The sequence below is a fragment of the Ostrinia furnacalis genome, unplaced genomic scaffold (genome assembly GCF_004193835.3).
Source record: "Ostrinia furnacalis isolate ACB-3 unplaced genomic scaffold, ASM419383v2 OfSCF0069, whole genome shotgun sequence".
Taxonomy (NCBI): Eukaryota; Metazoa; Arthropoda; class Insecta; order Lepidoptera; family Crambidae; genus Ostrinia; species Ostrinia furnacalis.
The window spans coordinates 1,789,058-1,814,038 of NW_021130308.1; the positions used below are offsets into that span (position 1 = coordinate 1,789,058).

A 24,981-nucleotide genomic window follows, 5' to 3' on the forward strand; every position below is an offset into this window, starting at 1 on the left:
ACGCAAAAAAGATGTTACGTACGAGATTGGCAATTACTTTTTTAGACAATTACTCTTAGATGCTTACTTAGGTATATCAGAAATATTATTTAAAAGAAGGAATGCTTTTACTAACTGGGATTCCATCCAAGACAATGAAAGAAAACTTTTTAGGGGAAAATAATATCTAGTATCTACCTATCCTTTTTTACATACTTAAACTGTACAGCTTTCGTATTTAGCTATGTTTCCTCTTTAAGACCAAGATTCTTAGATTATACGAATACGAGTCACTGGCTGTGTCCGCACTTCGTACCTACACGTGGAAATCGATTTCACGTGTAGAAGACCAATATTGACGTTAACATTGCCAGTCAACCAGACCTTTCATTTATATAGGACTGTGTATCGTAATAAAATAATTACACTGATAATATCAAACATATAAGCGATATAAAAAAAAACATAATAATACCTAGACCTACAATTAGTATTGTACTTATTAAGCTTTCCAGCTGAAAAGCTCAAAATGTGCGAGTATGTTTGTAATTATGAAATCACAAACTTACATGCTCAAAACATATTGTTGTGGTTCACTGACCCGAAATAAAACCCCGACTCTATTTTTTATTCTTCTCAATTACCTACTGAATCACACTTTCTTAAGTTTAACTTTAATAGAAGACAGTCACGCAACGCTAGTGTGTAACGTCACATATTTAGAAATGTTGAACACGAAATGTTTTCTGATATTAATTAAGTACATAATAATGATTTTCATGAAATTGCTATCAAAGTATTCAATGTTTTAGGCAGATAATGAATGTAGAGTTATAGAGCGCGAATAAGGTTCCAAATGTTATTTAGTCAGTCACATTATTGACTGTCATTAAAATCTAGCACACGATCGCGAGGCCGGCCGCGCATTTCGATTAACCTGTACCGGTAGAGATTTTTGAGATAAAGTAGGTCATGAACACCGCTTGTTCATGACCCACTACGGGGTAGCGGGGCGGGGGCGGCCCTGTTTGACCCACTTGTTGCCTCGGCTCGCTATTTACATTACAACTCTAATTGCTGTTGGCACACGGCAGGTGTAGGCCTTTACTTTATTACCACCTTAGGGTCAACCTTTCTTAATTTCGTAGTCAGTGCTACGAAGATTGAGAATGACGACATTATTAATTTAGGGCCGCTCGACACGATTAAGCTTTTGTGGCGGTCGGCCATTATTCTCTAGAGAGTTTTATCGCAATTTAACGTTCGCTTTAAAAAGTAATAAAATCAAATTTCATTCGAATTCAATAAATATTTATTACATAAATATAAAGGACATAAATATTAAACAATATACGCTTTTAATATGAGTTCCCACGAACTGCTTTGGGGTTCCTGGTATTCATTATTAAAATCAAATATTGCATTATTAGTACAGTTAACGGTACTAAATGCTGGTTTTAAGACGTGTACTAAAAATATAACAACATTAATTGGCATTTCAATTAACTCTTTCTAGAAATAGAAAACGTTGTACAGAAATAAATGCAACGTTGTTGTACAAACTAAAGGGGCTGTCATTTTATAATGAAGGCCTCTCCGCTCACGTGTGGGCCGCGCGACGCCCACGAGAGGGCTGAGGGCTCGGGCGGCACAACAAAGGAATGTAATTACGCGTCTCCGACATGCAACATGATTGCTCTTCTTTGCTTGTTTCATACCAACTAAAAAAGTTATTTCAGTCACTCGAAGCAATATTTACTCGAGCAAACAGTTTCTCTCTCACAAATAAGACTAAGAGCATGTCTAACGTTTTTAAATAAATAAGGAGACTAATTTGATTCTATGAAAACAATATTATGTCGGCGCGGTATAATATTTGCAAAGCATTTATGGATGACAAACATAATCGAAGAGGATTGATATTCGGCCATATATTTGGGTTGTTTATGGCATTGTAGTTTTACTTTAGTGTGGGCAGTTTCGATCTTGTATTTCATTGCTCTAATATAACCTTCTGAAAGTACTAGGGAGTTTAGTATACGAGGGTTGAGCCATGTAGAGTCAACACGCGTCGTGACATATTTCTATATAGGCCAGTAGAATTAAACACAAAAATTGATTAAATCGGAAATAATTCCTACAAAAGATTTTTTTGCTTTAATGGCTTCATTGGTTGCCCATTAAGACTCTCCTAAGTTTTCGACTTCGACGGAGCTGTGCTTAAGTGGTGGGGGCCCCCGAAAGGGGCGTTTTTTCGGTTTTCCGGTTATACCGCGTAAAGGACTTACCCTATCAAAAAGTGGTCTTCATGACGGTTAAAGGGCACTTAATCCTGCATTGAATAAGACCAAATTCATATGTTTTGGACAAACCGTTCTCGCGCTAAAGTTCGGCAAAGTAGAAGATATACGTATAATTAATGACCCTCTCCACGTCCAAGGCTTGTTACCCACATGCTTCCAAGCCTTGTAAAGGGTCGCCTTAACCAGTGTAACCCTAACAAGGCTCACGAATTTGATTCGCTTCTCCTTGTTCGTCCCAGCCGTTCCTTAACTGCGGTTGCTGCACCTCTTCCTGGCACTCTCCTGAACGACTCTGTGTTACCTAATGTGGCTGCCCCTCTTCCTTGTACCCTCCTGTACGATTTCATTGCTTAGCCATGTGCCTGGTCCAAGGTTCGACGCCACAAAATCAACTTCGTACGAGTGAAAATAGTTTAAATACTATTTCCCGTGCTTGCAACATTTTTCTTTACTGCTTCGCCTCTATTAGTCGTAGAGTGATTGTATATATCCTATAGCCTTCCTCAATGTATGAGCTATTCAACACAAAAATAATGATTTCAATCAAACTAGTAATTCTTAAGATTAGCGCGTTCAAACAAACAAACAAAAAACTCTTCAGCGTTTTAATATGAACTTGTTGTTGTTGATTTTTGGCGTCGAACCTTAGACCAGGCATACGGCTAGGCAACGTAGTCATGCAGGAGGATACAAGGAAGAGGGGCAGCCACAGTAGGTAACACAGAGTCGTTCAGGTGAGTGCCAGGAAGAGGTGCAGCAACCGCAGTTAAGGAACGGCTGGGACGAACAAGGATAGGCGCATCAAGCTCGTAAGCCTTGATAGGGTTACACTGGTTGAGGTGGCCCTTTTCAAGACTTGGAAGCCTGTGGGTAACAAACCATTGGACATGGAGAGGGTCATTAATTATACGTATATTTTCTACTTTGCCCAACTTTAGCGCGAGATCGGTTTGTCCAAAACATATGAATTTGGTCTTATTCAATGCAGGATTAAGTGCCCTTCAACCGTCATGAAGACCACTTTTTGATAGGGTAAGTCCTTTACGCGGTATAACCGGACAACCGAAAAAATGCCCCTTTCGGGGGCCCCCACCACTTAAGCACAACTCCGTCGAAGTCGAAAACTTACGAGAGTCTTAATGGGCAACCAATGAAGCCATTAAAAAAATAAAATCTTTTGTTGGAATTATTTTCGATTTAAAAGCTAATTCTACTGGACTAATACATATACATACATATTGTGATATTGACATATCTAACACGCTACGATAACGCGGAACAACAGGCGTTTTCGAGCGTGGCTTAAGTATGTGAATGTCACTGACATCGTTTTGTCTGGAAACATCTTGTAGGTTTACTCGAAACTACTATGTAAGTGTTATTTAAGTAATTAATCACGCTGTATTTCAATATCATCTAAAATCATGATGCACTTATAGCAGACACTAAGCAAATTATCTATACTCTATACTAATATTATAAATGCGAAAGTAACTCTGTCTGTCTGTCTGTCTTGCCTAAACCACTGAAGCGATTTTGATAAAATTTGGCATAGAGATAGTTTGAGTCCCGGGAAAGGACATAGGATAGTTTAATCCCGGTTTTTGAAACAGCGATGCGCACGATAAAGTTTTTCTGTGACAGACCAAATTCCACGCGGGCGAAGCCGCTGGCGGAAAGCTCGTTATCTATAAAATTAATTTGAAAATAGGGTGTTGTGACGTCACTGTTTTTCTATTTCAACTGAATAACATACTCGTAGTATAGGATCAACGGACGCAATTGAAATAAATCGAGAAAATTGAAATAAGTCCTGAGGGCTACTCCCAACAAAGTTTTATGAAACTATCCACCCTTTTCATTAAAAGCGAGATGCCAACGTGAGCGGTAGCGACAGTTACACAGAAAATACGGGAACACCATTAAGGGATGACCTTTTCGAGCTTGGTACGGCTGTGGGGTGACCCACTAAAACACGAAAACATCATTTAATCAGATAATCGGATCGATTCGATAGAGGTGTACAATTGTACTTACCTACTAATCAAACTGTGAATCAACACAAAGTGTGTTTATGCTGAGTGCATCGCTATTGCGACAAGGTGGCACTGCTCAGTACTTACATTCTTTTCTCTTTTTAATATTATCTTATGTAGAAAACCAAAACTGGACAAAATCCATTATAATAAATGTTTCCTTCATTCTTTCTTTGATTTCGATACGAAACGCAAATGCAAAAACAAGGTACTCGTACCTTATACCTAGTAAGAAAAATACAGGATTCAGAAGTTTTTACTCCTTGAAGCTTACTAACTTCAGTCTAAGTAAATATCCATTATCTTATAGCTCCACTCCAAATTAACTGGGATTTGAAATGGCGCAGACTTAATTGATATCGCCTTTGATTAGCTGGTTTAGTACCGAGCGGTCTTTTCAATTGATCGTAAGTACTTCGAGATGCGTTGCCGTCGGTATATTTAAAGGTAACAATTATAAATTATCATTACCATTATGTAGAAATTGTAAAACTGCTTAAATATGAAAAAAAAATTGTGACAGTGCATTTGTTGAAATAAAAAGTAAAAAAAATAACGTAAAATAAAGACTAGAAGTAATAAATTGATACTTATATTTGAAAGATGCTTGCATAAATTGGATTTACTTTGTGAAAACCTATACATTATGTTAAGCAACTTAGAATATGATGAAGCTTATAAAACTCATAAAAAACTCATTTATGTGCTTTAAAAAAACACTTTTACACTTAGCTTTAATTTTTGATGTACAAAAAAGAAATTAAATGAGACATGTACAAATAAAGAAAAGGTGTCGAATACACAAAGAGAAAAACTAATTTCAGAGATTTACTGCTTGGCGGAGGTTTTCATCCGAGACTTACGGGGCGCCCTTCAGAAATCACATTAAGGTAGTTTGAGCGCGGCCGGCCGGAACTACATTCGAATAAATCTAAATCAGCAGAGGTCCGAATGGCTGAGTCTACTTTAATCCGCCTCCTCACGCCCTAGAGCTCACGCGACATAACAGAGGCGGGCTGACGCTGCGACCGCTTACAATAAACTTAAGGTTTGACATGATCCGTGCACTGCCAACCCAATTACTCGGACCGTATTACACGGAGCGCCTGAACTCGCCTTTATAGCGTGGCTTGCTCAGGCAGCAATTTGCGAAGGCTTTCATTGAAGACTGTCGAGTGTCCTCTGCAGCCATTCACAATAGAGGAAATTATGTATTATTTTATTCAAGTTCAATTATAATAGAATATCAGCTAGAATAATAAGCTTTCATAATGTGAATATTAGCTCTTAATAACTCTATTGAAAAGATTATAACTTGTAGATTCGGCTATGTGTTACCAAGAATATATAAACATGCTAAGAAGTATCAATGTCATATCTTTTGTATTTTCATGATACCCTCTGATTGTGGGTAGATAAGTATTGGCCATAAATATCTTACTATCGCGGGGCCTTCTAGACCCACAAACTAGTCACGTAGGAAACTAAAATAGTAAGAAATCCGACTCAAGGATGGCTAAGAATATTATAGGAAGAAGCTAAATTGACTGGGACAACCATGACACTTACGTAATTTAGGAATCGGATCCGAGGAACGTGGATTCGTCCCCTGGACTATCGTGGTGAACCGACTCGTAACAAAACCATATAATTATCTTACCACGAGGGATTATAAAACCTTCCTTTAATAAATAATTCCTTTAGGCTAGGTATGCATTATCTTATAATAGGCCATTCATTGTCGAACAGGTGGCGTGAAAATAAAATTAGGACTAATAAAAACAATGTGTTACCCTTAAGGTCGGCCTCTACATACGAGTATGACTTTCACTTGTAACTTTACGGTCTTATAAGTTTATAGGCAATTCCAGTGCGTATTTTCTTTTATGCCGCTACTGTACCTAAAGGCAAATCTTTAGCCTGTGTTTGAGAGGCCTTCTATGTGAAATTGGATGTTTTGTTTGACGCCGGCCGCGGGCGCACGCCACATTGTGTACGACTACACGCGGAACACGTGCTCTCATAACAATGGACGCAGCTATATTTGGTTTAAGCAAGCTTTTGTTGCAGAGCGAATAAAACATTTGGGTTTTCCAGCAAAACATTCGACTGTTATGAACCTGCGACGATTTTCTTTGTTTTTCTTCATCAATGTACTAAGTACTATGTTTGTCTATATTACAAAACTTAAACATAACGTAGGTTTATGATAATGTGAGAAAGGAATAATATGATAATGAGCTGAGCACATAACACATCCTGTACCTAATATAAGATTTCATAACATCATCGTAGCTGCTCCCTAATGATGGTTGGTTTCCAAAGGAATACTGGTCGTATTTTCCTCGGTATTTAACATTAGGTATTCTTTATACCAGACAAAAATTCCCGGCGTAATCCTTTATAGCGGGGCGGGGAAGCCATAACGTCGGTAAGCCTTTCATCTGCCGGCGCCGACCACACGCCTCAAACGCATAATTTCACTCGGATACGCCGCCTCAGCTATATCTTCCCATCTAAACCCTTAACGCCCTAGTATTAAGCATGGAAATAACCTCGAATATCCTATGTCAGTAATGAGGGTATTACTGAGAAATATACGCACACATTTTTAACCGTTTCTCTTTTCAAAACATTCGTTTGTTTTGAGAATGATAAATCACTAAAAATTTGCTAGGCTGTGAAAGCCTGACGCTTTTATGGCTAACATTTGCGAACTCGTCGAAATTAGGTACTTAGGAAGTTTGGCCATTTAATATACCTACTCGTATTCAATAATAAAACAATGAAGTTGTAATTAGATGAATAAATTAAAAGAAAACTGTAAAATAAAAAATAATGGTACATAATGCGACGTCTCATATTAACGTAACTATGTATGTATAATCAGAGCATAAAGCTCGTAAAATTATAGCAAGTTCCCAAAATGTAGTTACTTAGTATTTTAACGTAAATTAGAGAATTGTGTCGAGGACTGCATAAATATTCACCGCTGCACACTGTGCGATGATGCAAATTGAAAAAGTTCCGGTAAAAGTTGAGAATGAACGGAATTAATTACGGACTGCGCGTTTGTTTACCTTTCCGAGTTTAGGATGCTTCCAAATGAGGTAAATTTATTGCACAGTCAGTAAAGTACACTGACAAAGTGTCAACATGGTTTTTGATGGGGTGTTCTTAATTGATATTCATTGAAAGATCTTTGGATAATATAATAAATAATAAAATAGGTACCATGTCTGAATTATTATTTATTGTAAAAGTATTACTTAAGCAGACATAAGTTAAGTACCTATATTAGTAAGATTGTAAGATTGTCAATGCGGTGGGTTAGTATATGTATAAAAAAGTATAATCATTAAAATTTCCACCTATTATAATGTTTCAATCTGATCTTAGTTGAGGGTAAATATCCATACTCTTATTCCTCGACATTTATTACATTAAATACTCAGGTATTTTCTGAGCTTAAAACACCTGTTTTCTTCTGTTTTCTATCGTTTTCTAAAAAATGCAACTTAGCTGAGCTGTAACGTACCAGTGTTTAAGTATAACATCCGGCGAGTATATACATAATTCTACAGCTTGTGTATACCGGACGCAATAACGCTTTGGCGGAGCTGTCGGTGGCCGGAGACTATTAAATTGTATTGAATCTGGACACGCAAATATAAAATACCACACCACTTTACTTTATTGAAAACGGTAATACCATTTTTAACACCAAGCGTGAAGAAACTCTTCTCCTTTATCTATAAAAACAGCGTACGATATCTTAACGATGTCATTAGGGGGCGTCCATTAATTACGTGAGACAATTTTGGCAATTTTTCAACCCCCCCGCCCCCCTTGGTGAGATTTGGTGAGATTTTTCTAGACCCCCTCCCCCTCCCCACAATCTCACGTGAGATTTCTTTAAATACATATTTGCAATGTAAGGGTTAGCTTCGATTAGGATTTAATTATAAAAAAATCGTTTCTTCTAATTTTTATATTGTTTAGACGACTCAGAATAAAAAAAAAAATTATCATTATCATCTTAAAATTATTTATTTTTTAATTAAAAATAACCCAGTTTTCTGACAATTTGACGCTTTTTCTTGCTGAAAAAAATTACGTGTTATTTGTTGAGACCCCCCTCTCCCCTACGTGAGATTTGGTGAGGTTTTTCTTGACCCCCTCCCTCCCCTAAACGCCTCACGTAATTAATGGACGCCCCCTTAGACGAATTCCCCCCTATTACAAAAAGTTAGACTCTGGTTGAACTCTGGTTTAAATTGATATTTAGCAAGGAAATGTCGTTTTAAGCCAGTGTTCGTCCCAGGTTTAACTTTTTTGTAATAAGGGGGATTCAGTTTAACTTTTTGCATTCGCATGATAGCTAGCTCTATAATAAGTAAGTATCTATTAATAAGTCAGCCAGTTGCAATAAAATCATCCGATTCCGAGGAGACAATGAGATAAGTATACCGTATGACTGTAGACTAGCAGAATTAATATTAATTTACTCGGAAACGGCACGAGAACGAGCCGAAACCGAATCAATACTCGTGCACGCCGGTTTATTATGAGGAGTATAATTTGTCGGAATCTGTGCCATCAGAAGAATCAAATACTCCACTTTGACACTAAGGTAGTTATAATAATACTTCTTCAATAAACATATTAGATTCACACAAGAGGAGATATCATGGTTCTATAGAGTTTTTATATAATGGAAAACATAGATGTGATAACCTCTATAATCGAACGACTATTTAAAAAAATGCAAGGATTTAGATGCTTTGAAGTAAATTAAAGACTTAAAATATCAATTTATATGTAATTGATCTTTTATGTTGTCTTTGCAAAGCTTGAAGCCTCAACCGAGTTATTACATACCTATTCTTTTATGTTTCAATGACATAATATAAAACATGAAACAATACGTTGATCAACAACCAGTTACATGGCGACCCAATTTTCTGCTCCGTGGAAACGAGAGTATACACGTAGGTATCGTATGAGTGACAAAGCCGTATTTATTTATACGCGACCATTTTATTCGCAGACGTGAAAGAACAATATCGTATTTAAAACGAATACAATAACAGATATACACCTATATTTTTATTTACAGCTTAACCTTTACAATTTTTTAAAAGTATTATTCAAGTTCATAACATCTATGAAATTGTATATAGCTTCGAAATGGGCCCCAAACGTAAATTATATTTGGAGTTTATAACAAAACTTGCAAATTAATGCTCGTGGTGCGCCGATGTTGCGCTGGGCGAGAAGCGGCGCGCAGTTCGTGCTGCGTGGGAAGATTCTATTTATGGATACCAAAGTTACAAATAGGACCCACAGACCCCACTACTTATCAATTTCACTATTGATAAGTATCTTAAAGGCATTATAATGTCTATTTATTAATGTTCTTGAATATATTTTTAGCGTAGAATCCGGCTGACCCAATAGTCAATCATTTAACCTTCGATGGCTTTAAGTGCCATTCGATGTCGATCTATTATGAAACTATTTTTAAAGAGAAAAAACACGAAATTGCATTTGGGTTTAGCTCTGAAATAGGCACAGTTATTAATATTATCGTGAAAGTCAATTTTGAACTTATTTTCAAAGGTTTGTTTGCATAGCTGGGCATTAACTCGTTAATCCGTTAATCGTTAATTAACGAAGTTAACATTTCTATTAACGGATTAACTTTGAAGTTAACTTTTAAAAATGTTAACGGACTCGTTAACTTCCGTTAAATTATCCTAAGTCCGTTAATCGTTAATCCAGTACCTACTATTTACCAAAAAGATACAGCAGGCACGCTGAAAAACGCTAGAAAAACGCGTTCTGACAACTACGCTCGGGCTTCCAGAACTTTCAGAACCCAAAACAACAGTTTTTGTAACCAGATCACTAACGCAACGATGCCAACGATATAAAAAATGCTATTTTTTTATTTATTTACAAGCTTTATATTGACTTCACTTGTGAGTATGTATGGGACAAATCTTGCAACTGAATATAAGAATTCCCTCAACCGATTGAGCTGAAAACAAGCTTTTATTCTGAAATGCAGTTGTCCTAAAACAAAAAAATAATTGTACTTATGCAAGGTTCAAATAATTTCGGAAGCTGGTAGCGCAAACATAAAAGAGGAATAAATTCCATGCGCGATACAAGCCTTCAAAATTATTTGAACCTTGCATACAATTATTTTTTTCGTTTTATTATCACCTGTTAACGGATTAACGATTAACGTTAACTTGCGTTAAATCTTCCGAAATATAACGTTTTAACGTTTAACGAAGTTAATTTTTTTAGTAACGGTTTAACGATTAACGAAGTTAACTATTTGATTAACGGTGCCCAGCTATGTTTGTTTGTTTATGTATATTAACAAAGTAGCTTACGATTTCGTAGCTAAGTTTTATTAAAACAAGCGTTAAATTGCTGTAGAATGTCTCTACATGTCAGTGAGAAGTTTCATTTGATGAGGGTTAAAATATCAATTACGGCGACGAGAGGCAACTGGGTCACGTGGATTGTGAGTTTATCCACTATAACGGCCGCTTAATATCATGATAATCTTGTTTGATGACGATTTAAACACTAACGATGGTTCATAAATGATCAATATAGCCAAAGGCAATCCAGCTGACGGGACGACCATTTAATAAGTCACCTTTTTCTTTAACGAAGCCAATTTTAGGAAATATTATCATTTTGGTAAAAGAAATTATGCGCAATAACTTTATCAAGTATGGAATTAAGCCCATAGGTATAATTAATAAAGTATGGTACCGATTTCTGTCACCAGAAAGTTTTAATGCGTGTTCTTGGCACTTTCGGAGGTAGGTAAGTGAACTTATATCGTTATTTTTAAGTATTTCCACTTTTAGTTTGTGGGGTGGTCCGGATAAGGCGGGTAGAGCCAGTTAGAGCACCTACAACAGGTTAAATATCTACGTTTGAAAAACATCTCTAATTTGAGTATAATCGTTCATCGATCTTCGGTTATCGACTACAAGTCGCGCCAAGTTCGTGCTTCGGTGTTTTTTGTGTATGTCACCTTGTCACGCACATCTTGTGGACAAAATAAGATAAAGTATCATTCGTTTCTAAGTATTGAAGTAAAACTTTAATCAAGCTGGCTAATCTTTATGAACCAGGCTTGTTGGTATTTTAAAATTCTAATCAGGAAAGGGGAAAAAGTTCTCCATCATAAAATATTCTATTAATAAAGTTGAAAACAAAGAGTTGGAAATGAAATAAAATGATTTCGCTTATTTAAATGCTTTTTTGTCGAAGGCGCAGGTCTCACCTTACATGAAATTGCCGCTCAAAAAAAAAAGAAATACCCATGAAACATTTATTTAGCAAGCGTTCCGTTCATTTCGAGTCCTTTGTTTTCTCTCGGTGCCGAGGAACGAAGTGAAATTGGTTTTAAAAAGTTCTTAAAGCTCAGAGTAAACATTTTTGCTCGATGATTCATTTTAGTCGGATAAATTACAACGGCATTTCTATTTCTACAGCTTTACTTTAGCCATCTTTGCAGTGCTTACACGAAAGACTTTGTAATAGCTTCAATTTTCTTTTAACATTTCTAAGACTAAGTTTAAGAATAAACAGTCTAAGTAAAGTCTAAATACAACTACAATTCTCAGACATTTTTTGTTCAGTTATTTTTGGTATCACGAATATTATTTGATTGCCATTTGGACAGCTATTAAAAATAAACCATTTCCATCAGCTAAAGAAAAAAAAGCGTATACTTATCTGGAAGTGAATTTTGTGAAAGTTGAAAACCGTAGCTTTAATATGCGCGCTTTGATAAAGCTGCACCTTTATACAGCCACTGTGCTAATAGAGCCCGCAGCGGAGCAGCTTTTCACTGGACCAAGCACTCGATTTTCTCTTGCTCCACACCATTTCTCGTTTTCAAAGACTATATTCAGATATGTTGCGACAAAATTTGTATATGCACAGGTCAGATGTTTCTATTTAGTTTTTTTAATACTTAATATGCGTGCGGTATTATTGGATCTAGAATATGCAAAATAGTCATGATTTTCATGTTAAAATCAATTGAAAAAAGATTTTTGTATAAGGTATCCCCATAGACTTAAATGAACATAAGGATGTCCCACAAATTCCCATAAAAATTTTCGTTAGCAAAATGATGTAATGGTAAATGGTTCGTAAATCGATCGTATTTAAAGTTGACTAATACCAACTAAAACATTAAACTTATTCATTATACTAGCGGCCGCCCGCGACTTCGTACGCGTGGATCCCGTTTTACCCCCTTCATCTATCTTACACGGTTTAGATTTTTTCATACAAATGTTTTTTCCGCTAACTCCCGTTCCCGTAGCAATTTTGCAATATCCTGTTGTAACTAAGCATTAAGTTTACTAAGGTACCTGCATGCCAAATTTCAAGCGTCTAACTTAAGCGGTTTAGATTTTTCATACAAAAGGATTTTCCCGCTAATTCCTGTTCCCGTGGGAATTCCTAAGTGTATACTTAGGAATTCCTTATAGAAACAAAAACTACTATAACCTGCCCGAGAGAGAATAAGAATAATTGTACCAAGTTTCGTTAAAATCGAGTAGTTTTTGTTTCTATAAGGAACATACAGACAGACAGACAGACAAAAAATTTACTGATTGCATTTTTGGCATCAGTATCGATCACTCATTACCCCCTGATAGTTACTTTGAAAATATATTTCATGTACAGAATTGACCTCTCTACAGATTTATTATAATTTAAGTATAGACAATAAATAGACAGCGGCAGCGTTGTATAGCCGTAACTCGTAGTATGAGTTGCTACGAAGCCTCGTAGTTCTCGTAGCAGGTGAAACCGCTACGAGCTATCGTTCCGTCCGACTACGACGCTGAACGTACGAGTGTGAAGGGGAGAATTCAAATGTACGTAAACGATGATATCGAGCTACTTCTATCTAAATTATGTATTTAATTTTGCAATTTGGATGGAAATTCCCCAAATCCCAACCATCAGATAGGATTTTTGTGTAATTCGAATTCTTAACGATCTCCATTACCAATAAACATCACTGTTATCGTTGAAAATCACCGTGAACGGGTCTAATCTAAGCATCCGATCCAAATTGTTCGTAATTATTAAGCTGATACTCGCTTGATGTACGTTTCACTTCTCCCTATAATTCATATCGCGGGTTTCATTTTCATGCCGTTTATTGTTGTTAAATATTATTAGCGTTTTATTCCTGACGATTGCTCGTAATTACTCAGATTTATCGTGTAGTATTCAATGAAAGTCAACAATTTGTTAATACGAACGGAATCTGCATAAATGTTATTCTCATTAAATGCATCTTTGTGTGATATTAAAGCAACTTGTACAAAGGAGTTGCCGCGAATATAGTTGCAGGTGAAGACAGACTTTTCCGCTTAGCGGAGCGTTAATTCATCAGCAGGAAGCCTCGCTGCCTCACTGGCTTGCGTATAAGGTGACGTCACACTCTGTGACGGATTCTTGTAAGAGGAAAATTATCCGTAGCTGTTTTCCCCTTACATGTAATATGATGAGACTACGATAAAAAGCTCTACTCTATTCATGAAATGTCATGAGATGACCTTTCAGAGATAGATACCTGTTCTGACCTTCGAAGAACGAACCTATATTTACTTTTGTGTGCTGTCAGGTCAATGTAAACAATTCAATGTTCTAAACAAGCTTTAATTTCTATAAATATCGTCCTTAATACCACATCTACCATACCTTACACATGAGTATAGGTACTATACATATGTGGCAAGTCCAACTCCCTACCTAACCAAAGCTATAGGCGGTAATATTCGACATTCGCAAATACCATTCCATACAACATAGTTAAGTAGGTACGAGCTTACCTCGAAATAGCACAATGGATCAAATAATGCTTTGTGCTAAAATATTTTGGGGCTTGCTATTTTAAGGGCTGATTTTTCAATCGTTGGTTAAGTTTTAACTGAAGAATAGAACTGTCATTTTGACTTATTTCCCATACTAAAACTGTCAATATGCCAAACTTATTCTTCAGTTAAAAGTTATCCAGCTATTGAAAAATCAGGCCTAAGCATAATAAAGAACGTTGGATATGGAATAACGGGAATAATGTAGGTTTTCGTTTAATACACATGTCTCAAATAATGTGATATTTTCGTTAATATTTTTGTAAAACTATGCTTCTATAAATAATGTCGTTCTGAGGGTGTAAACTTATTTTATAGTTTAATGAAGCTAATCTAGAAAGAGCACACAATGGGCTCTGGCAAAGCTCTCGTGGCGCTATTAACTCGTCTGTTTGCGGCTGTACCGTGCAATGAGCATTGCTTTGATGGCAGTCGGGTAGCCTGGAAATCAATAGTGAGTACGACAAATTGGCAGGCCAGCTGATGTTATAGATCTGTGGGATATTCAGTCGTGTTAATGGAAGCCGAAACAGTGGTAATTAAAAATATCGTTAGCAATACATTGAGTTCTTTAAGTCAGATTTTAGACTTTTTAGGCCTAATGAGATTAATAAATAAAGCAATTTATTCTTAGAATATGACTTTTTTTTAACCAAATTACAAATATAAGAAGGTACTATTTTACGTCAGATAAGAACCATTTCATTGGACACTTTGAATTTGTAAAGAAGAGAAAATGAATGTTTTATGTAGCGCTAAAATTTCATTTGAGAGCGGCGTCAACCACAAGGAATTTTAATTACGACGTAATAGCAATAAAATCATGGCAGCTCACCCCACGTCCAACCTCTTCATTGTGTCAACACACATTCCTTTCCTTTCGCTGGTTACGAACATAATAAAATAACTAATATAAGAAAAAGAAGCAACAATTGAAAGCTCAGTGCTCGCTTTGATTTATAGCTAAGTCAGTAAAAATGAATTTAGTATTAAGTAGTCATGGATCACCTCAAACTTGAATGGTAGTTGGTAGGTAACAATTCACTACTACTTCTCCGTATTCTATTTCCTTAAAATTTTGGCAATAATTTCACATTTGTTTGTACTTTTGGGGAGCAAGGGTGTGTTATTTTAAACAGTTACCATGACAATTAAAAGTTACTAGAAATAATAGTTTTTACTTTTTTCAATGACCTTACAAATAAACAATTATTCTATTCTATTCTATTCTATACAATCTGCAAATAGTGTGTTGGTTTCGAACTCGTAGCAGTTCTACGCAAATATCTTCAATTCAGAAAGACTACATCTAAATATTTAATTCGTAAGAAACATTTTTGAAACGAATCTAAAATTTCTTTCTTCGTTGGCAATCTCTTTGTGCCTGTTGGGTCTCAAAAGGTTTAAAAAGCTTTTCGTGTTGTCTCCATTTAGACGTTTGTACATCTTTATTTTTGACTTGAGTGGTCTTCAGGGCCTACCTGTGAAAGTGTTTTAATGTGTCTGCAGGTATACACTATTAAAAACAAATGTAGCTACCCAAATAACGTAGAAAGGATTCTAAAGTTGTAAAGTGCGCGTCGATTTAAAGTACGGGAAGAAAATTTACAACTTCAGATATATTTGAGATATACCTAAGTACCTACTACTAATTGGTATTCCTTTTTAACATTGCTTGCAATAACTAGGTAATACTTAATAACATAGCTATAACTTACACAGTAATAGACCACACGGGCTCTATTAAAGAGGACTTACCTTTTTCATGAAGGACATCACATTTGTAGGCAGCATGGTGGCGCTTTGTCTGTGTCCGCTGCACTTGCACTCACATCACTGCACCGCACACTACCGCTCTCCGCCGCGGATCAGTCCGGAATCAACACGCTGCCTCCGAAACACGACATTTGCACACTAAACTAGCACTTATGTTTTTGAAACCGCGACTGCACTGATTTTACACACGCGCCGTTACGGACCTGAAACAAACGAAAAACATTGATTAAGTTGTATAATTAAGACATCGCGATTGAGCTTGGAGGCAAAGGCTAAAAATAGCTGTATGTCGTGTAGACTAAAGTACGTGGTACCTCAAAGCCGACCGCCCCGGAGCACCGCCGAGACCGAATGAACGGGCGAGGACGATATAAGTGTTCAACAGGTCCCAGTTTGTTCATAGAGCTTCGTCTTCTGTAGATCACTTACCTATCTGCCTACTCCTAATTACATTTTGTGGAGCGTAGAGGGTTGAAAGGATGCGTAATTGTAGCTTATGAGGTGCCATTGCACAAAGATTAAAGAAGCTAGGACGTGACCTCATTTTTAATAGAGGTTGTGATGTTATTCGAGATATTTAATAAAGTGAAGGAGATACGAGACTAAACTACAAAAGAGATTACTGGGCCTATACTCGTAGTAAATGCCTATCCTCCTAAAGGTGCATGCATATGGGGGTTATTGTTTTTGTATAATTATGTAAGGTAAGATATGAATAAAGCCTATAATGTATACGTTTGGAATATATTTTGATTCTGAATAAATCTGCCGCCCCTTAAAATTTGCCGCTCTAGGCTTTAGCCTATTCAGCCTGCTGGTAAATCCACTGTAAACATATTTCAAAGTGTACAATATTTATCTTAATTGATTTATGTCGGCATAGATTTTGAGTTCTGGAGGAATGATACCTAGTCAAGTCTTTGAGCAGTGTGTGTTGCCAGTGATGGTATACGGATCTGAGACGTTGTCGCTTAGGTACTATGGGCCTCATAAGAAGGCTCAAGGTCACCCAAAGAGCGATGGAGCGTGCTATGCTCGGAGTTTCCCTGCGTGATCGAATCAGAAATGAGGAGATCCGTAGAAAAACCAGAGTGACTGACATAGCCCGCAGAATCGCTAAAATCAAGTGGCCTTTGTCCAGGACGTCTTTCGGCTGAAACGAACGAACGAACGATACCTACAGTTGTCACAAAAAATACCCTATGTATTAAATGAGTGAACATGTATTTTACAAGTCATACAAATGCCTACCCTTCAAAATTCGTACCACGGTCGACGGTCTGTACCTACATTGCTTGTCATCGAGAGAGCTAAGGCTATAAAATAGGCATTTACACTTTTTATGTTGGTGCTGTAACTGTAGTAAGACGCTACTAACGTGCCACACGCGTTGTAGTAAGTACTTACTACTTATCACAAAGTGTGTAGCACTAAGCCACTGTTAGTTCTACTACCTATACATAGGTACTACTAAGTGAATTTTGCGGTCTAGTATTTTGCGATTCAGACAAAACCTACGGGTGCGGGTTTGAATCCTTTGACCGCAATGAGTAAATGCAAAAGTTAATTATTGGAAATACATTAACAACATGTGGGATATGATGCTCAACCACAATAAGGAAGCTAGATGTTAGTGCTTCCTTCCGAGCGGGTGTTATGCTCGGGGACCAAGATCCAATTTACACCATCTTGGTTTGTCTATATATACTTGGCAGGATCTAAAACTCCGTCACCGCGATGCAGGTTTGTATGAGCGGCGGAGTGTGCCATAGTGTAGTAGTGACAGCGCCATCTGTTGGTCACTAGTTTGTAGTGGCGTCGCCACAAACATATTACTTATTTAAATAATAAATAATTAAAAACCCAACTAAAAACGTTAACAGTTTCACGAGTATTTTTTTTAAATAAAACTATTAAACGCAGCTACCTATTTTATCATTTTTAACTTGCATTCATATTCCTACTTTCTAAACTATGATAAAACTTTTAACCTACTAGTATTATTAACTTAAGTAAGTTCTGAATAGAAGTTATAAATAAATAAACTAAACGATAGCTTGCGACTTGCAACTGGATTTCCAGCACTGCTGTGACAGTTCGCAACTCTGATAAAATTCCAATCTGCTCTATTATGTAAAGCTTAGTATAAGCTTCCGCAAACGGTGCAAATTGAAAATTCATAGAACAAGTTGGAGGAAGGTTAGCTTCAGCTAACCTATGCTATAATAAACTGCTGGGTTTCTGTGGCACGTAAAGTATGTCGCCCGAAATGAGCCGGTCCGCCTGCCGCTACCTGGGAAGATTGCATCGTCGGATAAATCGATGATCGCTATCTCCAGTCGCCAATCCACCTAGATTTAGATGACATTTTAATAAAATACACCCTATTACGGAACGGTAGCATTTACATAATACGTTTTCATTACAGATTATTAAGAAGAAAAAAACTGGATTTTAGTAGATTTCAGCATTTTTTTTAGAAAATTAAATTTTATGAGACGATTTTTAGGTGGTTGGTTTTATTATAAAATATGTCATTGTAGTAAATAAATACAAAAAAAATAATAAATGAAGGAAAAAAGAGGCGGGCTTACTGCTCAAAAGAGATCTCTTCTTGATAAATGCGGTACCTAGGTATAGTTGTTTGAAAGGAGAAGCAGGTAGGTACGTACTTAAAATGTCTGCAACGGGTTAAAAATATATGTTCAGAATAGTATAAAATAAATAGTAGTCTTCTTTTACACGTAGGTACGCGTTGTAAGTTGTTTAACTAATCACTACACTAAGCTTACAAGCTTAATGAATGTTTGTGTATAAATACAAAATTATAAATCGAAAACCTGCGAATGGCAGCTGTAGAAACAAACCGGGTCGTATTTCCTATACACGAGGCGAAGCGGACGCGAGCTCGCGGATAAATTAAGCCGCTCTAGGCTGACCTCAAACGGCAGCAATTCTACGCCGATAGTTGCGGTTTCCTTCATTTCAATTTCGTTTGTACGCGGCACAACACAGCTGAAATCAATCAATACCATGCATTTTACTTGCACAAAACATACCTGCACAAAGAGTTTCTTTGTTTTAGTATATCTGTTACGGTTAATGTGATAAATTGAAAATTATTAATAATAACCGGTTATTATGAATAATTACCGACAGTCGCGGTAAAAGTGATAAATTAATGACATTTAACAGTGATTATTTAATAATTCAACCTTAGTAAGTACTAACAAATTTCTTAAAAGAGAACAACATCTTGTGTACGTGCTCGTGTACAGCCAAACTTTTGAACGTTTTGATATCATATATTAATATAATTTGGCATAATGAGTTTGGAATGTTTCTTGCATAATATTACTTTTCCATGATGCCTATAACATGTTTTGATTTAAAGTGAAAAATAGGTTAAGGTGCGGCGGGGGTGGCCCTTGGGCCACCCCTAAGCCGCCTATTTAGTTTTATACACACATAAACGACCTCATATTAATCACATTAACCAAATCATGCGGTAATTATTCATAATAACCGGCGATTATTCATAATTTTCACATTTATCACTTTGACCGTAACATATCGACAAAAATATCACACGCATTTGAGCTTAGATAGTGTAATTGCCACTTCGTAGTTCAAATAGAAATAGTTTTTTAAATAGACTAGAAATTCTCGGCACTGTAATGTGTAATAAGTACTTAATAATTACAAGTAGCTACTCACTACTGCTATATGTATATCTGAAATGTACCTACTTATTGAAAATGTGCCTGGAAGTCAGACTGACTTCAAGTCGGTTCAAGACCGGAGTCAACGAATATCTACCATTGCATTATTCCCTGAAAAACGTTTTTTTACTGACTCGATTGCCCTACTTAGTTCCCAACTATATGTATGTATTAGAGCTAAACTTAGATTAATTGGAAAGTTTAAGACTAATCGAAGGATTAGTGTTTATATCGGTTGTGTGGAAACATTCAAACTAATATGAAATGTGTAGATGTTATTGTCTTGACTGTTAGTTAGCTACAATGTGTACCTGATTATAATTAACGAAGTTTCTAGGTCTGGAAATAGGTACAGCAACATCAGTCGAGTAGTGGTATACAAAACAAAATGTCCTTCTATTATTTATTTTATTAAAAAACAACATAATGCAACATATTTATTATTACCATTTTCGTCATACTTTTTATTTAGGTGATTAAAACAAAACATAATGTAACTTACATTTAAATTTGAGAAGTAGCTAAATATAATTTACTGTTGTTTTATCAAAGAAAAAAATAGTTGGTATGCCTTATTTTAGATATTGGAAATTTTTTTTTTACAAATAAACATAATTACTACTAAGTATTCATATCACAATATTTTAATAACTTAGTGACGGAAGAAACAGATTTAAATAGCAACAATTAGCTTTTGAGCAAATAAGAAGACGAAAATACACTAAACAAGGCTCCTGCTGCCAATTGCTTCGGAGCAATGATATTATATAAAAACAAAAGCAGATATGTTATAAGCGCTCGCGCTGTGAATACTCAAATACGTCCCAATTGGGACGTCTTGTGTTTAGTTTAGTCTTCGTGTGGCCTGCGTCGTGCGCAATCGCGTGCGTACCACACCGTAAGTTCCTGTTCTTACCAAAATAAATAAAAAATGCCATCGTGTGTGTTTCGAAAGTGTACCAATTATGACTCTAAAGTAAACAAAATACAAGGGATCTCTTACCACATGTGATTATGCAAAATTATTTAGTATTTATATTTTCAATTATTTATGCAAACAATCAAGACGCCATGCGCCATGTTCAAGTTAAGAAAGAGAAAGCGATCTTGTTTTGACGTTAGAGCGATAAGGATGCGTGCGCTGCGGACATAGATTAGTTAGTGCAGAATCGTTAAAACTATAGCTATCTCTTTCATTTGCGTGCTATTTCGTATCTTTTGTTTCACTTATCAGTTACATTTGTCAATGTGTGCAATTTGGAATAGCTCGGCACGGATTCAAATCGTAATTTCTATGAACGTAACATATCTATAGTTCTTTAATATCATTGCTTCGGAGTAATTATGTCAAATAGTAATAAGCAGATTTGCTAAAATGAAAAAGGATTGTGAATGTTATTTAAAACTAAAATGCTTCAATTAAATTACAGATAGGTATCTATATCAATTGTATACTAAGAATGATAATTAATCAATTAATAATCTGATAAACCTACGAAAATATTCCATACACAACTAAATATTTCAGCAACAAAATTAATTAAAGTAGATGCAAATTAAATCTTAAAAGGACCGGGAAAATAGAATAAATTGTCTTGACAGATTCAGACTTACGACAATCACCAACACTTTGTTATATGCTATTCAGCTTCACCAAGTAACTATACAGATAACAGTTTGTTTCATGCTTCAGCTTACAATAGGGTAGTATGAATATGCAAGAATCATAAAGTGTTAACTCATCCTGTTAACATACATCATAGGCACAGAATAAATGAATAGATCATATTAATTAAACATGATAACTTATCATTCCAAAATTTCTTAGTTATTTTTGGGGTTTGGCATATGGCACAAGGTTCTATTTGTAGTTCCATTATTGGATAGTGAATGTCAGATAATACATTTAATATCAACTTAAGTGAAGCTAAAATAGCAAATCACATCAATACATACAGCAATTACACATACCCAATGATTTGTTATATCTAATATCAAAGGTTACAATATTTAACCATCACCAAAGTATGGTATTGTAAATAATTTTCTAGATGAAGCAATCCATATGTTGATTAAAGGCAGTTTTATCCATAAGGGAAAGCACAGGTAAATTCAACAACATAAATTGTTTCATATTTGTTACTACAAAACAATATTTTTGTTACTAATATGTTTCAATGGTATTATGTATTAGGTGCTATCATATGAAATTGCTGTTTTGTATACAAAGAAAGTTAAATAAAATCCATCAATTTAGAGTTTTTACTTGTTTTGTTTTTAAAATTAATTTAATACTTTGAGTTTGAATTTATCTGTAAACCAAAGACTAAAATCATCGAATACCTAGAAAAAGTTATCTTAAAAATGTGTATTTAATATTTGTGAATTCTGTAAAAAACACAGCAGTTAAATAGGTAGCACCTGATATCGCAAAATTGTTTGCATTACACAATTACGTAATTGAAAAATAAAAGTAAATGAACAATTTCTTTGTGTAAAAGATATTGTTAAAGCCTATTTTGAGTTCCATTACAATTGAATCACACAGTGTTCCATACCAATAATAATTCGTCTCTACATGTAAATTTGGTCAATGGGGACCAGGTGTAATTAATAACATAGATATAAGATAACATCATCTTTATGAATCTCTTTTAATTACACTCTAAATAACAGGCAAGAGACGTAATAACAAATTAATTACACCATTGATAGAAAAATACACACAATCGGTCTTTCATTTTGAGAAATATTCACCACTCTGCGTCGCCGTTTGCTTTTTGAAAGACATAGTCTTTCCCAGCTAAATTCATAATGCCATCTTTTAGGTAGAATTTCCACTTGTTACGACTACGAGTTATCTTGTCATATTGGCAGACAACCACATTATCAGTGTCAAACATGTCACCGGGTTCTTCATCTGACACGTCGTCACCAGAGTTGAGAGGCTCCTCCTCCGCGCCCCCGCTCTCGTCGCGCTCCTCCTCCTCCTCCTCCGCCCGCTCCTCCGCAGACTCCTCGTCCTCGTCATCGTCACCTGCACCATCTTCTGAACCATCCCCAACATTGGATCCTTCATCATCTGATGAATCCAGGGCTCCGTCTAATGAGAACGGAGCAGCACCACTACGACCACCCCCACCACCATCAAATTCGTTTTGCTGTCCGGCTAGCGCAGAGTTTATATGTTGTTGCAGAAGAGTGGCCGCTAGTGTTTGCGGCAAACTAATAGTTGCATTGATGATAGGTCCTGTGAGTACTTGATGTAGCTTGTTACCGTTGAGGGCCGAAGCTGGTATTTGAATTGTAAAGGAACGAGGCTGCGAGCCTGGCACTCCAGGCTGAGCGGGTAGCGTGAGCTGCACGGGCACTTTATTGTTCGGATCGAGTATGTGATGTGGATGTGTACCAGCGATGTTGGAGGATGGAGCACCATGTTCAACACCAGAGTTCTGACTTGTGCCTTGGGCCATATGAGAGTCGATGCTTCGTTTAGGAATAATATTACTTCCGTTAGCTTTTTGGAAATTTTGTAACACTGGCGGCGGAGGCATAGTTGGTTCTAGCGCCGGGGGGTCCATCGCGCCGCTGGCTTGTAATTTGGTTTTCCATAGTTGCTTTAGTTCCTGAAGCACCTGTTCATCTACACCATCATCCAAGAAACAGTCTCGAACGCCAGCTATCACGTCGTCCACTACTGTGTTGTACAGTTTCAACACTGATAACTGACTCATAGTACCAGTCATTTTGTGCTTTTGGTAAACTCTTTTGACAAACAGATACACAAATTTCTTTGAAGTCCAGTACGCTATTTTGCGTATCGGATAACTTTGGAAACGAGCAATGCGTATTGACTTCGTAGTTTCGTGTTCACATTTCAATTCAATGTCAAGTGACACTCGAGATTACACAGCCATTTAGTAGGAAATAATCTGCGCTTATTCGCGATCTCACTTCTCATTCACTGAACGACAACTTCACGTCCACTCCATGTCTAAGAACAATGAATAAATTCCAGGAAAATATTCAACATAAATTTTGACAATTTACCATTTTATAACATAACCTACAAACAAAAAAGATTTTGCCAGATTACAAAAATTGTCTTTGGTCACAGACCACAGTAAGTAATTGACAGGCAGACGACGCATGCGCGATATCAGCGCCACTCCAACTGGTGGGCGATAGCCTGCTTATTCCGCCTCGCGCGTATTGAGTTTGCGCTGTACGTTCAATGAAAATTGATTTTAAAAGACCAAAAATAACTTATTTTGCGCGTAAAAATATTCCGCAACAATTAAAATTTGTTTTTATTTACAATATTTTTTATTACGGCTAGCAACATTAAGTTGTCTATGGTTTTATCAAAGAAAATATTTTTCTACGTTCCATTTTACTCAACATTCAAATTAAACGTGAAAAAATAACTTGCAATCGTGAAGTTTAACAACTATAGAGTGGTCACTCAACTTAATTTTATTAGTTCGTGTTTTGTAAATTACCTGTAGTTACTATTTTATATGATTTTTTTTTAGATGTCTTGGGTCTCTACTGAGTTCAAGGTTCAAGTTCCTATTTTCTGTTGCGTTCGCGAGCGACACAGGGCAATACTTAGATTAATAAAATAATCTAAGGGGCAATACCAATACGATAGCCATAAATAAAAACCGGCCAAGTGCGAGTCGCACTCGCGCACAAAGGGTTCAGTTCAGTACAACTGTAAAGGTTAAAAATATTAATTTTATTATTTTCAACCGACTTCAAAAAAAAGGAGGAGGTTCTCAATTCGACCCATAAAGTTAATATTCCTTCGGAAGAATATTTACTTTATGATTCGACCCGTATGTTTTTTTTTCTATGTTTGTTACGCGGTAACTCCGCCAATTATGAACCGATTTGAACAAATTTTTTTTCGGCGTATAGGTAATACCTCAAGGGTGGTCCCATTTAAATTTAATAATAGAAAAAACAACCCCCAAGGGTGGAAAATTGGGGATGAACTTTTTTATACGCAATATTTTTAATTTTTAGATTTTTTTTGTGTTCACGCATTTGAAGTCGGTTTTATTTTTAAAAAAAGTTAATTATTAAGTAAATATACAACTACACTACACTGGGCACGGCTAACAAACGGTAATTTGATTAACATCGTTAATTCAAATAATTTATTTTAAACAACACACATAATCCATTGTTTTACTTTCACAGAAAATACCAATATTAC

At 36.1% G+C, this 24,981-nt stretch overlaps 2 protein-coding genes across 5 annotated transcripts in view; both read right to left on the bottom strand.

Moving 5' to 3' along the window:
• Positions 1 to 24,981, bottom strand: part of Fife (regulating synaptic membrane exocytosis protein fife) — a 107,701-nt gene that overhangs the window by 21,177 nt on the left and 61,543 nt on the right. For all 4 annotated transcript variants that reach the window (XM_028322055.1, XM_028321983.1, XM_028321908.1 and 1 more), the window contains exon 3: positions 16,018 to 16,238. In XM_028322055.1, coding sequence (XP_028177856.1) covers positions 16,018 to 16,053 — 36 coding nt within the window. In that variant the 5' untranslated portion in view covers positions 16,054 to 16,238. The remainder of the gene's footprint in view (positions 1 to 16,017; positions 16,239 to 24,981) is intronic.
• On the bottom strand, positions 21,396 to 23,874 carry TfIIA-L (transcription factor IIA L). The gene has a single exon (XM_028322156.1). It carries the CDS (start codon positions 23,501 to 23,503, stop codon positions 22,511 to 22,513), a length of 993 nt encoding a protein of 330 aa, XP_028177957.1. The 5' UTR covers positions 23,504 to 23,874; the 3' UTR covers positions 21,396 to 22,510.

Bases quoted from the DNA above. Each gene is read 5' to 3' on its own strand.
- TfIIA-L (XM_028322156.1), bottom strand. From the start codon at position 23,503: ATGACTGGTACTATGAGTCAGTTATCAGTGTTGAAACTGTACAACACA.